Source organism: Caretta caretta, chromosome 6, assembly GCF_965140235.1.
Source record: "Caretta caretta isolate rCarCar2 chromosome 6, rCarCar1.hap1, whole genome shotgun sequence".
NCBI lineage: Eukaryota > Metazoa > Chordata > Testudines > Cheloniidae > Caretta > Caretta caretta.
This window is the reverse complement of record NC_134211.1, coordinates 29,539,027-29,553,022: the sequence shown is the minus strand read 5'-3', so window position 1 is coordinate 29,553,022 and position 13,996 is coordinate 29,539,027. Positions and strand designations below refer to the sequence as shown.

Below are 13,996 nucleotides of genomic sequence, written 5' to 3'. Positions count from 1 at the left end.
CAGGTGAAAACATACCATTGATTCACATAGTGGTATTATGATACTTCCAGTATTATTTTTATCCTATTCTTTATACTTTTTAACACCTTGTTTGCTTTTTGACCACTGCTGTACAGGTAGCAGAGGTTTTCATTATGTAGCCCAACTTTTTCCTGAGTGGTTATAGTTAATTTAGAACTCAGCAAGTTGTTCACAATTATTCCTTTCAATGAGCACCACCTTGCTTTTTTCAACATTGAATTTAATCTACCACCATATTACCAGTTCAGCTTAGCTTTGTAAGATCCCTCTGAAGTTCTTCAGTTTTCTCTGGCCTTTACTAATCTGAATAATTGTTGGTTACCTGAATATTTTTCCCCCTCACTGTTCACTCCCAATTCCAATCATTAATAAAAACTGTCACAAAATTCTAAATATATTAAACAAATCAGATTTGAGGCTGGGACCTCAGGACACCTCACAATTAAGCTTTTCTCCCTGTTTAAAAGTGATAATTTATTTTGATTCTATTTTCTACTCTCTCTCAGCAACTATCCTCCTTTATTGCTTCCAGGAAGTTCTGCAGCTCTACCAATTCATGGTCAGTGTTCCTACTTCTAATATTCTGAAATAATATTTTGTTACTTGTTTTTATGTCTGGCTATTTGCTGTATAAATTCCACGTTAGCCCTCCTAATAGGGAAGTATTTTTAAAGCATTTTATTAAGAAAACGTTACAATCAAACGCTAACATACTATACTGCAATTACTTATTTAGGACCAGGTTAATATTTAAAGAACCTGGCTAAAGATTCTGGTTTGCTGGCTGGAGACCCCTCCTCTGCTGAGCATCCCAAAAAAGGGTGACAATTTCTAAATACATATCCTATTTTTGGTGCTTCTCTTGTCTATGTACTTGATAGGTAAGCTTTTCTGTTCCAAGGGCTGTCTACATTTTACTATGCCGAAATTTCATAGGAGGAGGGGGTCACATTTTTTCCAATAACATGCAATTCAAAGTCTAGCACCTAACAATAAGAAGAAAATTAATGTGCTCTGTTTAAAATGCAGATGTTTTACTCGAGCATTAAGTAAGCAGGTCAAGGGATCTCTAGGAAGCCAATATTTTGTCATAAAATGAATCTCTTTAATGAATCTCTTTAATAATTTCCATCCAAAACTGTCTAATTTCTACGCACAACCACCACATGTGCAAGTATGTTCCCCTTTCCCCAATCGGAGAATCTGGCAGAGGTGAGAGGAAGCAGCTAAGCAAATTCCTGGAGCATCCTAGTGGCAAGTGCCCAGTGCAGGTAATCGTTCAGTAGGGGTCTGGTTCCCTGATAAACCAGAATTGGAAGCAGATTAGGAGACGGCACCTGCTAAATTAGGTGGGGAATGGGGTTGGGGTTCCTAATGACTGGAACAGGGAGGATACAATCCTCTCTTCCTTTCCCTCTTAGCCCTCAGATAAGGGAGGACAGTGGGGTCTCAGCAATGGTACTGAGACCTAGCCAACAGAGTAGGGGGCTGATCGCATCCCTCCCCCACGTTGAATGGATTACAAAGAAGGGATGGGCTGCACTGGATGAGTTATTACAATATAATTCCCAGATGTGTTACTTTATAAAGTTGTGGCCTACATAAACCACATTTCTGATGTCTTGTCTTCCTTTCATCCTGAAGTGTATGGGACAAATCATTTAGCTTCTCTACAATACCCTTATCCTCCTGTAGTGATCCCTTTATTCCCAGGAACTCCAGCAGCCCTACCAATTCACTCCCAAGTGATCCCTTTACTCCCAGGAAGTCCAACAGCCCCACCAATTTCACACTCCTGCTTCTAATAGTCTTAAATAATTTCTTTTTTATTTGTTTTTACATCTGCCTATTTGTAGTTCAAATGGATGTTAGCCCTCCTAATTTCCATATTACATAACACCTGTCAGCACAGTCTCTGCTCCATTCTATTTGTGTCACTGGGATTGGGGTTTTGGTTTTGCGAAGGATTCCTTTTTGTCTTGAATAACTCTTTGAATGTTGCCACTTAGCCATGCTCGTTTTTTCCTTGACTTCCTGCACACTTTTTTTGTTTTGAGTTATATGCATACCTTCTGTGAATCCGGTATGGAATGCTTATGTAGCCTTCATGCTGAGTCTATGAACGGACAGATGATTCCAATACTTCTTGTGAGACATAAACTCAAGAGTTAGTACAGTTAATATGGTTATCTAATTTTTCAGCCATGCTGATTCTAAAAACATTACTCGCCAAACAAATACACCACATCTTAGACCATCAGAATGGGAGGAACAAAAATATTCACATCTCATCATCTTTAGAGGCTTGCCCCAATGACCCTGATAACTGATTTCTAGAATATTTTCTTGTTTTCTTTTAGCTATGAATTGTCTTTTAGTTTTTGTCTAAACTGGGCCACTTGTAGGAAATGCTTCCTTTGTTTATTCAAAGACCACCCAAAGAAAACAAATGATGTTAACTTCCCAGTCTATGAAACTTTAAGAAATTTTTTCTGTCTTTTTCCATTTTTTTAAATGACTTCCTCTTCTAGATGTTACCATACTTATAACTTTTACTTCAGAGGGAAACTGAGTTATTCATATTACTACTACTCTAACAATTAGCCAGCAAGGGAATGGAGATATGGCAGTGGAATGTCTGTACATGTACAGTGCCCTACTGTATTTACTATCTCCACACAGAACTGCCTTTGTTGCATTGTTCTCCATACTTATGGATCTATAAGTACATTAAAAAAGATAACCATTTGGATATGTGAACAACCTTGTACTGAAAATCCTTTTCTGCGTGTAACCTATAGTTCACATTAAAAAGTTTGCTATAAGGCTGTCAGAAATGTAATGAACTTCCAGAAATACACTTCACAGCCAATTCCCAAAAGGTATATACCATATACATGTCGAAAAAGCTTGGAGGGATGCAACTGCCAGCTCTGAGTGGGTTTCATAGCTAGCATGCTCCCCAAAGACACATCACAATTAAAATAAAGTTTTTAAAATTGTGCCAGCCCTCTCATGAAATATCATAGCACTGGTCTATAGGGGACTATTGGTCAGTGTAGCAGTAGCTTATTTGCTTCTTCTGACTGGCTTTGGAGTGGATACACACTGCTGGCATATGTCTTAATAGCCACTGAAAAACAGCTTTTAAAAGTACTTTTGCTTGTGATCAGAGGAAGCCAGTTGTTAGGCTGCATAAACTTTCTGTTCAGATTGAAACACTCAATCTTCCATGTTCACATGGGTTTGAATTTTCATTCAACCTATCCACATTAAAACAAGAGCTGCAGTAAACAGTCTGATATCCAAACTCTATACATATGCGCTTCCTGATGATGAGTGAATTTAAATATTTGTCATTTAGTCTCTTAATACTGTGCCACATCTCATTCTCCCCTCCTGCGCTCTTCTTCACAAAGAGATGAAATCTACACTGCCAAGGTGCAAAGAAATTCAAACTCACCAAAGATGGAAATTAAAGCTGGAGATCAGAAAGAATGAGAGAAAACATAGGGAGCAGGGTCAAGGGATTAAGTATCCAGCCCCAAAAAACCCCAAACTGTGCAAGGAGAAAGTGAAACAGCAACTCACTGACATCATTTTCATTGATACCCTTTCATTACCATTGATATAATTAAACTTGATAACAGAGATATTACACACACGTGCTCACGCACCCATTGAGAAAGAAGAAGAGAACATGTATAAATATTCTTTTAATTTTAATTAAATTTGTCTAATTGTTGCAGGCTTGGCAAGCTTTTAATTTTATTTTTGTATTAAAGAGCTTGCTTGCTCTCTCAAAGCTGCATTAAAACCTCTCTTTCTTTCTTTTTGAGCTTTTTGCCCCACAATTTCTATGAAATAAAATAACACAACAAAAATATTTAAATGACTATTTCCACAAACCTAAATTTGCACATGCCATTCCCTTAATTTAGGCCACTACTCACAGTATCATAATAAGAAGCATTCTGTTAAAATATGCCCACCCAGAGCTCAGTAGTCTTTGAGTGCTAGATAAAATCATTCTACGAGGCTAATGAAGACAGAAGCTCTGCCTGTAACAATATTAAGTTTGTTTTCTCTAGTGATTCGAAGAGGTAAGCAATCTGTCAGTAATACATTGAGTGAAATTACTTGTCTTGTAGGAATTCCCGCTGACAGTCACTCACTCACAGTGCTGACCCAAACACCTACCTGCTGACAAACAAATTACAGTGTCTACCTTTGAAAAGGTAACTGGCTGATTTTAATTTTGATTGGTCTCACTGAATCTCTTTCGTGTTTACCCAATTCCCATTCTTCGTTGGGTTAAAAAAGAAAGGAAAATCCAATGGTTTTTGCATTTGAAAAAATTATTATTGCCTACATCCGAGAATGTTATGTCAGATAAAACTGCTAAAGTGTGTCTAGCCAACATTAAGAGTGGCAGCTCTGCCAGTGACTGACTGGGTGAGTGAACACATTACCGAGACAGCATTGTAGGAATTAATTTTCTTCAATAAAGAGATTTTTAAGGCTCATATATTTCACAATCTAAACATATGTCACTGTTTCATAAACAAAATAAATGGATTAAAATAATACATTACCAATATGCTGACACATGGAGATATTTTAATTAGAAATATTTACGCTGTGTGATATTTAACTGCTATATTTGCTGAAGAGGAGCATGCATCATTTAATAAGAAGACATAAGGCAGGTATATCACTTTACATGATGTGGTAACAGAGTGGGACCAAATCACCTTCTGTCAATGCTAAGACCATCTGACCACATTAGCCTCAATAAAAAATTGCTTTAAGGTTACAACATATAGAGGAAACTTCATAAAGAGAGGCAGTCCACTAAAACAACTTTTTCATTGAAATAATAAGTCACTAAGACTCTAGTTCAAGAGAATAATATTTCTTCATAAACAGCCACATTTAACGTCTTAGCTATTTAAAGTCTATATTTACATGACTGTCGCATTACATTGGCCTCTTTCCTGCACATTCTTCTTGACTTACTTTAAGGACCAGCACTAAAATAGCTGAGGAAAGCAAATGTCAACTGTGTTCTGAAATTTATATGTGTGAGAGAATTGGTATAAGTAGAAATGTAATATATTGTTTACTGTACTGAGTGCCCTCTGTTCTCTAGAGGTCAAAAGCACTGTGACCTCAGAGTTACAGTTTCTGATTGTTCCCAGGGTTAAATACATTATCAAAATTAATGGTTCAAACCCCTCAACCTTCAGATATATGAGTATTCATGCCTCCATCTGCTGAACTGTTCAACTAAAAATAGCATTCTTTGGCCTTCACTCTACTAATATTGTGCCCCTGAGGCACACTGTGCAATGCTTCAGCAGTGCATTGGATCTGCACCCAGCGGTGTAACAAAAGGTCATTTACTTTGTCTGCAATTAGGAAGAAAGATAAAAGAGGAAGAATAGAAATAGACAAATGTGTATTTGTTTACAATTTTAAAACTCTTTCTCTTTACTTGATTATAAAACCTTCAGGCTTCCAGAACACAGCTGCAACTATAGTTAAGACTTGCCAAGGCTCATTAATGTTATAAGTGATAAACTTTGAAGGACAAATTACACAACTAGATCAGGAGAAAAAGTTATGAACCATAGGTTTTATGGAGCTCACTTTGTTTAGGAATAACTCCAGCTAACATAATTGTAATGCTTCATTACTATCAACAGTTTATCAGAAATTGTTGACAGAGTTGCGACATTTCCTTCTTTACCATATAAACTGCTTTGTAGAAATACCCAAAAATGAAAGCAGATTTTTAAACAATAAAGAACATGCTGTAACATTTTTCCTCTTTTTGGGGGGACTTTGCACAAGATTTAATGCAGTCAGGTCTGCTGGGACAGCTGAGTTGTGTGTCAACTAAGCTGATACAAGATTTCCTAGTAATAGGACTGCCAGGACTGCTGTGAAAGCTTGCACATGAGCCTACAGGAGATTTTGATTAAATGAGTGCAAACTTTTAAAAAGTAGAAAGAAAAAATCAAGGCGGCAAGAAAGAAGAGGGATTAAGATAAGGATATGAAAAGAAGCAGTGAGGAGAAATGATTTGCAAGTTTCATCACTCTCACTAATTAGAGCAACAGGCATGTGTTGTACAGATTCACCAGCAATGGTACACAACCACTATGCATACCTGCCACATGTGTATGTGCTACTGTATTTGCAAACTACCCAGCAGAAGGCAGATTTGGGTGGATTCATTCACATATGCTTGAAGCTGAAAAGGTGAACATAAACACCTTGAAATCGTGCAACACAGATTGCCATGAACACATCAGTCCAGCGCTCTGCTCGCTGTACTGACTCCCCACTGAATACACACCAGTCCCAAGTCTCCGCCATGATATTTAGAACTCTCCATAGCTACATCTACACCTGAGTTTTAAAGAGTTTTTTATTTTTTTATTTTATTTTACAATGAGATAGCTAAGGTTGTAAAAACGTAGTGTATACAGGGCAAGGTGTAGCTTTACTTCAGTGTAACTGTTCACGGTGAACCTTTTTTGCTAGTGTACGTCTGGCCCATAGGATTGGTCCTAGTTACCTGAGAGATCTCTTGTGCCCCTGAAGGTGGGTCACTTGTGGTGGCGTGTAGAGTTCAGACCTGCACACCCAGCTAGCACAGGTATAAATAATGGGGTAGACGGTGAGACACTGGCCTTGTCTTCATTACAGTTTTTTAACAGGATAAGCCACAAATGTGTGTAATCTGGAACAAGTATATGAGGAGGATCTGCACTAGCCTTTACAAATGTTTTAATTGCCTTGAGTTAATTGGCAATCAATTAATCCATTGTTACAACACAGGCCTTCTGTGTGAAGTAGCTGCTATTATTATGTGATGTGGCTGGAGAGTTCAAAGGTTTACATTTATAGCAATGAAGTGCTCTGAATGCTGGTCAGAACAGAGAGCTACCTGCTGTATCTAGGAGCAGGCTCTAGTTTGTGAATGTAAAATTAAAAATAAAAGCACTTGTTTCACACAAACTCTCCTTGCACTAAACACCAGTTATTCTACATTTTGTACTTGTGCATTTGATTTTTCCTTCCTAATACAGTCCTTGTCTTTACTGAATGTTGCCTTGGTGATTTCAGACCAATTCTCCAATTTATCAAGGTCCTTTTGAATTCTAATCCTGTCCTCCAAAATGCTACCAACCCCTCTCAGCTTGGTGTCATCTGCTAATTTTATAAACATACTCTGCATTTTCAAAGTCATTTGTGAAAATATTGAATAGTACCAAGCCTGTACCCTGTGGGACACTACTAGATATATCCTCCCAATTTGACAGTGAACCATTGATAACTACTCTTTGAGATGACAGGTTTCAGAGTAACAGCCGTGTTAGTCTGTATTGACAAAAAGAAAAGGAGTACTTGTGGCACCTTAGAGACTAACCAATTTATTTGAGCATAAGCTTTCGTGAGCTACAGCTCGCTTCATTGGATGATTCATTGCATCCGATGAAGTGAGCTGTAGCTCACGAAAGCTGATGCTCAAATAAATTGGTTAGTCTCTAAGGTGCCACAAGTACTCCTTTTCTCTTTGAGATGAGTTTCTCAAACAGCTGTACGCCCACTTTATATACACCACATTTCCCAAGTTTGCTTATAAGAATGTCATGTGGAATTGTGTCAAAAACTGTCTTAAGATCAAGATAAATCATGTCTACCACTTCCTCTCTATCCTTTTGGGTTGGTTCGGCATGATTTGTTCTTGACATATCCATGTTGGCGATCATTTATCAAGTGATCATACTCTTAGGTGATTGTTCAATAAATTGTTCCAGTATCTTTCCAGGTATCCAAGTTAGGCTGACTTGTCTATAATTGCCTGGCTTCTCTTTGTTCCTGTTTTTAAAGGCTAATAATTTGGTGTGCAAATCATTTTCACATGACATTTACTTCCATATATGGTGAAAACAAATAAATGACCTAGCCAGGGACCAAACCCAGAACCCTCACTGCCCCAGCATCTGAGCAGCTTAATGCATGGAAAGGTTGAGATTACATAACTACGGAAGCTGAGAGTTAGCAATTTATGAAACAGTTGTCACCATACTGTTTGAGAGAAAAAGCAACTGAAAGAAAAAGTAAAAAGAAACAACAAAGCATATTTTTCTGACATACACAATGCCCCAGCTATAGCTCATGTAGCGTACTTAGAGGGAGAGAGTCAGAGGAAAATAAAGTTGGAAAAGATCTCTGAACATATCTCCTGACAACTGGTCATATAATTAAAAAAAAATATTCATTCAGTTGACATACAACACACAGTACAAAGTCATAATGTTGTCTTTCTTTCACAGCATGCTGTTATATTTTCAGTGTGGTAAGTATATAAGGTGTTAATTCTTCTGGGCTATGCTTAAAAAATTATTTAACATTCAGACTATTATTTAGCATACAGCTGGTTAGTGGTTAGCAGTTTTCTTCTAAAGTGTTGGCTTCTGTCCCACATTTTTTTGTTCTGGCACATACCTGGAGCTGTAAAGGGCTGAGTCCAGAAGCAGCAGCAGCTGCCATTGTTGATGGAATGAACTGCACAGGGTAGTTATCACCTGTCGAGGAGAACAATGCATACAGGTTTAGACAATGAGCAGAGAATAGCAGCAGGCAAGTGCAAACATGGACCTCGCATTGCCTGTGCTCCACAACGCTGCTCTAAGCCCTACAACACTCCTCTAAGCCCAAACATCTGCAAAAACAAAAGGTTTAGCTGGGCACAGACTTGCAGTGCTACCTTGGAACTTTTTGTTACCAGATAGCTGGTAGGCAAACTGGCAAAACATAAATGTGACGCTCATGTTTTTTATTAAAAGGAGTAAATGTGCAATTCAAGCATGTACACTCTATTACATATCATAAAACATATCCGTACTTATGATAAAGTTTAATGACTTTCAAAAATACTGATTGAATTATATAATATGGTCTAGATCTTGGAGCTAGGGCCCAATCCTGAGATCTACTGAGTACCCTCTAAAGATAATGGCAGATGCAGTTGTACAGAACCTCTGGGGATCAGGCCTTACAGTTTTTGTGTTCTGTTCCCTGCTCTGTCATTTACTCAATGCGTGACAAGTTTTGGAACTTCTCTGTGACCTAAGTTTTCTCATCTCTAAAATGAGGGTGGCAATACCTCCTCATTTCAAAGGGCTGCTGTGAGGATTAACCGGTATTGGTAAAGTGCTTTGAGATGCCCATATGAAAGGTATTTTAATCATAGCAGATTTTTTTATTGAAAAGATTATATGAAAACTCCACAGCTTGTGAACAGCACAAAAACTTAATTTCTACATAGCATTTTAGATCTCAACACAGGAAGGTGCTGATTACCCTCCATTTCTGAGAGCTTAAGGAACTCAGCATCCTTAGATAACTTAAATAATTGTTCATTTCAATTATGATTAATATGCTGAAAAATAAGATATGTTGTCTATCTGAAATGAGCGCTGCAACTTTGCGTATCATAGCAGTCTATAGGAATTCCCACTTCAAGACACTGCAATGATCCCTGTCATACAGTAACATTAACATGCTTAGTTGAATGTGTTAGTCTCTAAGGAGCCACAAGGACTCCTCGTTGTTTTTGCGAATACAGACTAACACGGCTGCTACTCTGAAACCGTGCTTAGTCAATATAAAGGATGAAGGAATGCTGGCAAAGAAAATAGTTTAGCAGTGGAACTGTGGAACCTGTAATATAAAAATTAATACAGTGATGGATAAATTACACTATAACCATGATTTAATGGAGTATCACTTTGGCTCTGGCTCCTTATTTAAAGTCAGTGTTATGTACTCTCTCTAGGCTATATTTTAATAGGCTGCTCCTCTGAACATTTTTTATATTTATAATAATCACATTATTTTCAACTTTTTTTTTACATTGAAAGTAGAATATAATAATGAAGACACAAAGGAAAGGCATCCAGAATAATATAGTGAGGAAATTCCAAGGGCTTTTTTTTTTTTCAAATATACATTAATACCTGAAGCCCTCACAAAGTCATTGGATTCGTTGGAATTGTTTACCACCTGAAGTGCTACTGTACTCAGCCAGCTCAGTGTAAATGTTAAGTTGTTTTCACTTTTTAAAAAATTGTGAGTTTCTAATCCACAAGGTCTCTTTGCATCATATCCATAATACCTCATCAGACCATTGAGCACAGTATGTGCTTGTACACAGGCCAGTAACAATTGGCTTCTGATTGCATATGGAGCTCTGCTACAATGCATTCACTAACACTATATTGTGCTGGTATCCTATGGAGTAATGTTCAAAATATCTGATCTTATTTTTCCCCCTTCCATGAGGTTGATTTTAGTTTGCAGTGTTTTTTTTAAACAACAACTAAATTATTTTCTGATAGTACAAGACTGTCTCTTTATGTTTAAATAATTCTGCCTATCTCCTTGATATCTAAACTAAACTATCTGAATAAAGAATATCCTAATCTAAGTTAAATAATGTTTCTTTGGTAAATATCTTACCAGATTTAAAAAAAACCCCACAAAGATGTTGAATTAATGATGCTTTAAATGGGGGGGAAAATAACCATTCAAGCTATCAGCATGGACTGTCTTGCAGAACATTTTGGAGGCATTCTTTCTTTAAATATCATGAATTATTCATTCCCGTTCCACACAGCAATCTCTCTCCCCCTCCCTCCACTTTTTAAGTTCAATACCAGTTGCTTTATTTGTATTAAAACATTTTCCATGTCAAACATATTTTAAAAAAAATCAAACTCTAAAAGAATTCCCTGCGGCACTCCTTTTTCACAGCTGTCATGCTTCTATGGTTTGAAATAGCTAGAATATATATATATATATATATATATATATATATAGCTTCACTGTTAATTTATTAGTTTCTCTACCACACCCTGGCTCACCTGCTGCTACAAACAGTTTTTCCCTTTTCTTGATGAAAAAATATGAATTCATATTTATGGGTTTTTAAAAAAAAATACAGTGTTGTCTCTTTCTTTGGTTCAAACTTGAGCATTTTAAAGTAATCCGTGCATGGTTAAATCCTGGTATACTGTAATATCATTATTCTGAGAACAAAACTTAATACCTCTAGAGCTAGGGAATGCTTTGCTGACACCCAGGAGTAAAGGCAGAACAAAGGTACTTTCCCTCCCCCGCACCTCAAGGAAAGCAAGCACTCAGGGCATGGACTGGTTTAAATTTTTAATTACAGAAGATACATATTTTACCCCTCTAATTTTCTCCATGCAAGAATGGATCAAGAAGCTTCTCGGTAGCTGTGTTGGCAAGAAATCAGTCAACATGTTGTAGCAATTTTTTTCAAATTTGTTTCTGGATTTGGAATGCTTGCGTGAGGACCCATTCTTTGTAGAAAGGAAGACACAACATGTTGAAACAGGTCTGCTTGAGGTACCGGTGTGTACTGGCCTTTGATAACCAGGGAGTGAGAAGAATGCCTGAAGAAGAAAATCTGAACATTCCTTCTCATTTTACAAACTGATCTCTTCAATCTTCCTGCTTTGTTGATTGTCTATTTATGTTTGGCTGCTATTGTTTGTATATAAGTTGGTGTTTACAAGCCATACAAAACTTTGCCAGACTTTTGTTTCACTGTCAGATTGGGCAACATTTCTAACTGAATAAAGGCAGCACACAGTTGGACCACATTGTTCTGCAGCTAGAACAACTAAATATCTCTTACTTAGTTTTTCTTGGATTCAGCAATAAAGCTCAATTGATCATATTCACAAGAGGAGAGGACTTGCTTTTCAGATCAAGGTTTGGTGGCCTATGAGGCAGGAAACACAGAATGGACAAGTCTGTTAGATTAATTTTCTCCTCAGTTTTGCCACTTTTCTTTGTTTTTAACACATTTTGAAAGACATATGGCTCCACTCCATCTTGCAAGATATGCCAGATATTTACTCATTTTGGTAAATTTCCTTGAAATTCTACAGACATCTGATATGGGGTTGGAAACTGACATTTGTGCATTTTCCAATGGTAATAAAGAGTCTGGGGAGAGTTTGCAGCTACCTCTACTCATTCCATCACACTGTTTGCTATTTTGCATCAGTGTAACAAAGCTGATGCCCAGTCCTATAGTCTTTGCAGAAGATGGGAGTTTTGTTTATGTAAGGACATTAGGATTAGTCAAACTGTTAATAAAGACAATAGGCTGTGGAGATCCTATGGAGAGTCTAATCCATAAAATGGCAACAGTTGTGCTACTGTTTGGGTCAGGTATCACCAAGGCAGTGTCATATTGGGATCTTGTCCCCTCAATAAATGCAGTTGCAGTGACAAGCATTTGCCTATGGTAAAAAAGTAGAATTTGCAGGTGAAACTGTTCATCTGGCTACTACTGGTACTACTGTTAAGTCAGGTTTTATACTGAGCAACATATGTATTGGTATAGTGATTCCTGAGGCTACTGATTCATGGTTCCAACCAGGAGAAGCCAGTAGGAACCATTAGAAGAATTTTAATGGAGTCTTATGGAATTTCCACTAGGAACAAGACTCTCATAGGTTTGTTTTAAGCACCTCTGCTACTCAAAGATGTCCAGCCATTTCACTAAGTAGACAATAAGAGCGACTCATTGAGAATACACACACAGTTTTAACATTTCAAACTACTGTTAACATTTTATGAAAGGACGTCTCCAACAACTGGAAACAGAACCAAAGGGTATCAATCAAAGATGTCAAGATGCCAGTCATTTAGATTAGCTAGGCATGTAATTTGAGGAAGTTATCATGTGTTTCCGACAAACTTTAAAGGTTGTGGGAACTGTCTGAAGTTCAGTCTGATAACTATGTTTTTGAATCTCCCTTCACTTTCATCAGCTTTACACCAATGTATTTCCACTGATTTCAACAGTTATTCCTCATTTACCCCAGTGTAACAGAGGAGAATCAGCCCAAAGATGTTTTTGCTACTCACAGTGACCAGGAATAACAATTCCTATTTTTACATTTCTCTGTATTGCAAACATAATGAACAGCAAAGTGCTCCAGTTAGGCAGATAGAAGTCATTTCTCAATATTTCTAATCACAATTTGTATAAACTTTATGCATGAGGTATGAGTAATTGCTTTGAAATACACGACAGCACATTAGTCAAACAAATGCAAAATCAGGTTTCACAATCTACATCCCTTGATTTAGATAAACCCTAAACTACCCAAAGTTCCTAACTTTACTAGTCTATCTCATTACACCTCATACATCTGAAAAAGAACTGTTGCAACACATGTTTGTCAGAAGTCTCTATCTAGCAGAAATTATCCCTGGCCTTCTAAGCTACGTAGATTGCAAAAAATGGTAGTGCAGACAGCTAATGTATTCCCAAAGCAGATCATCTCCCACTCAGCCATAAACAGAAAGAAGGAGCATAGCTGCTTACAGAATGGCCTGACTCCTGTCTACATTTAATCCATATCCTTGGTCTTTCCTTATCCTCCTTTCCCGCTCTCTCACAAGGGTCATGAAACCTGCAGGAGGTAATACCTTGATTCAGTGCAAGGAGAAGAAATCTCTTACACGCTGCCCAAATCAGTGGATCGGAAATAACTCATGCCTCAGGATAGGGCATTGCAAGGGCCTTAGTGACCATGTTCAATGATGCTCCAACCTGATAACATTCCTATAAGCCTGAACACATGTAACAGTCAAGCTAAATTCAATCCCTTATTCTGTGCTGGAGAAAGGGGGAGAATTGAACGGCTGTAGAAGTTCAGCACCTAAATTGCTGATCAATGCCTAGTGGTAAGTACAGTGCTTACCATTAAAAGGTCAGCATTTGTCCATCTGCTGATAGCACAGTTCTTCCGCTGTAATTAGAATGCAAAATAACCAGTGCAAAATAACTGTGTGGAGTCTCTTGGCAAATATTGGCTTTCTAAAAGCTGCCACTCTAAGCATCCACTGG

At 37.5% G+C, this 13,996-nt stretch overlaps 1 protein-coding gene across 23 annotated transcripts in view; it reads right to left on the bottom strand.

Moving 5' to 3' along the window:
* The window catches only part of SOX6 (SRY-box transcription factor 6), a 451,605-nt gene that overhangs the window by 93,599 nt on the left and 344,010 nt on the right, over nucleotides 1–13,996 (bottom strand). For all 23 annotated transcript variants that reach the window (XM_048853489.2, XM_048853504.2, XM_048853488.2 and 20 more), the window contains one exon: nucleotides 8,545–8,624. In XM_048853489.2, coding sequence (XP_048709446.1) covers nucleotides 8,545–8,624 — 80 coding nt within the window. The remainder of the gene's footprint in view (nucleotides 1–8,544; nucleotides 8,625–13,996) is intronic.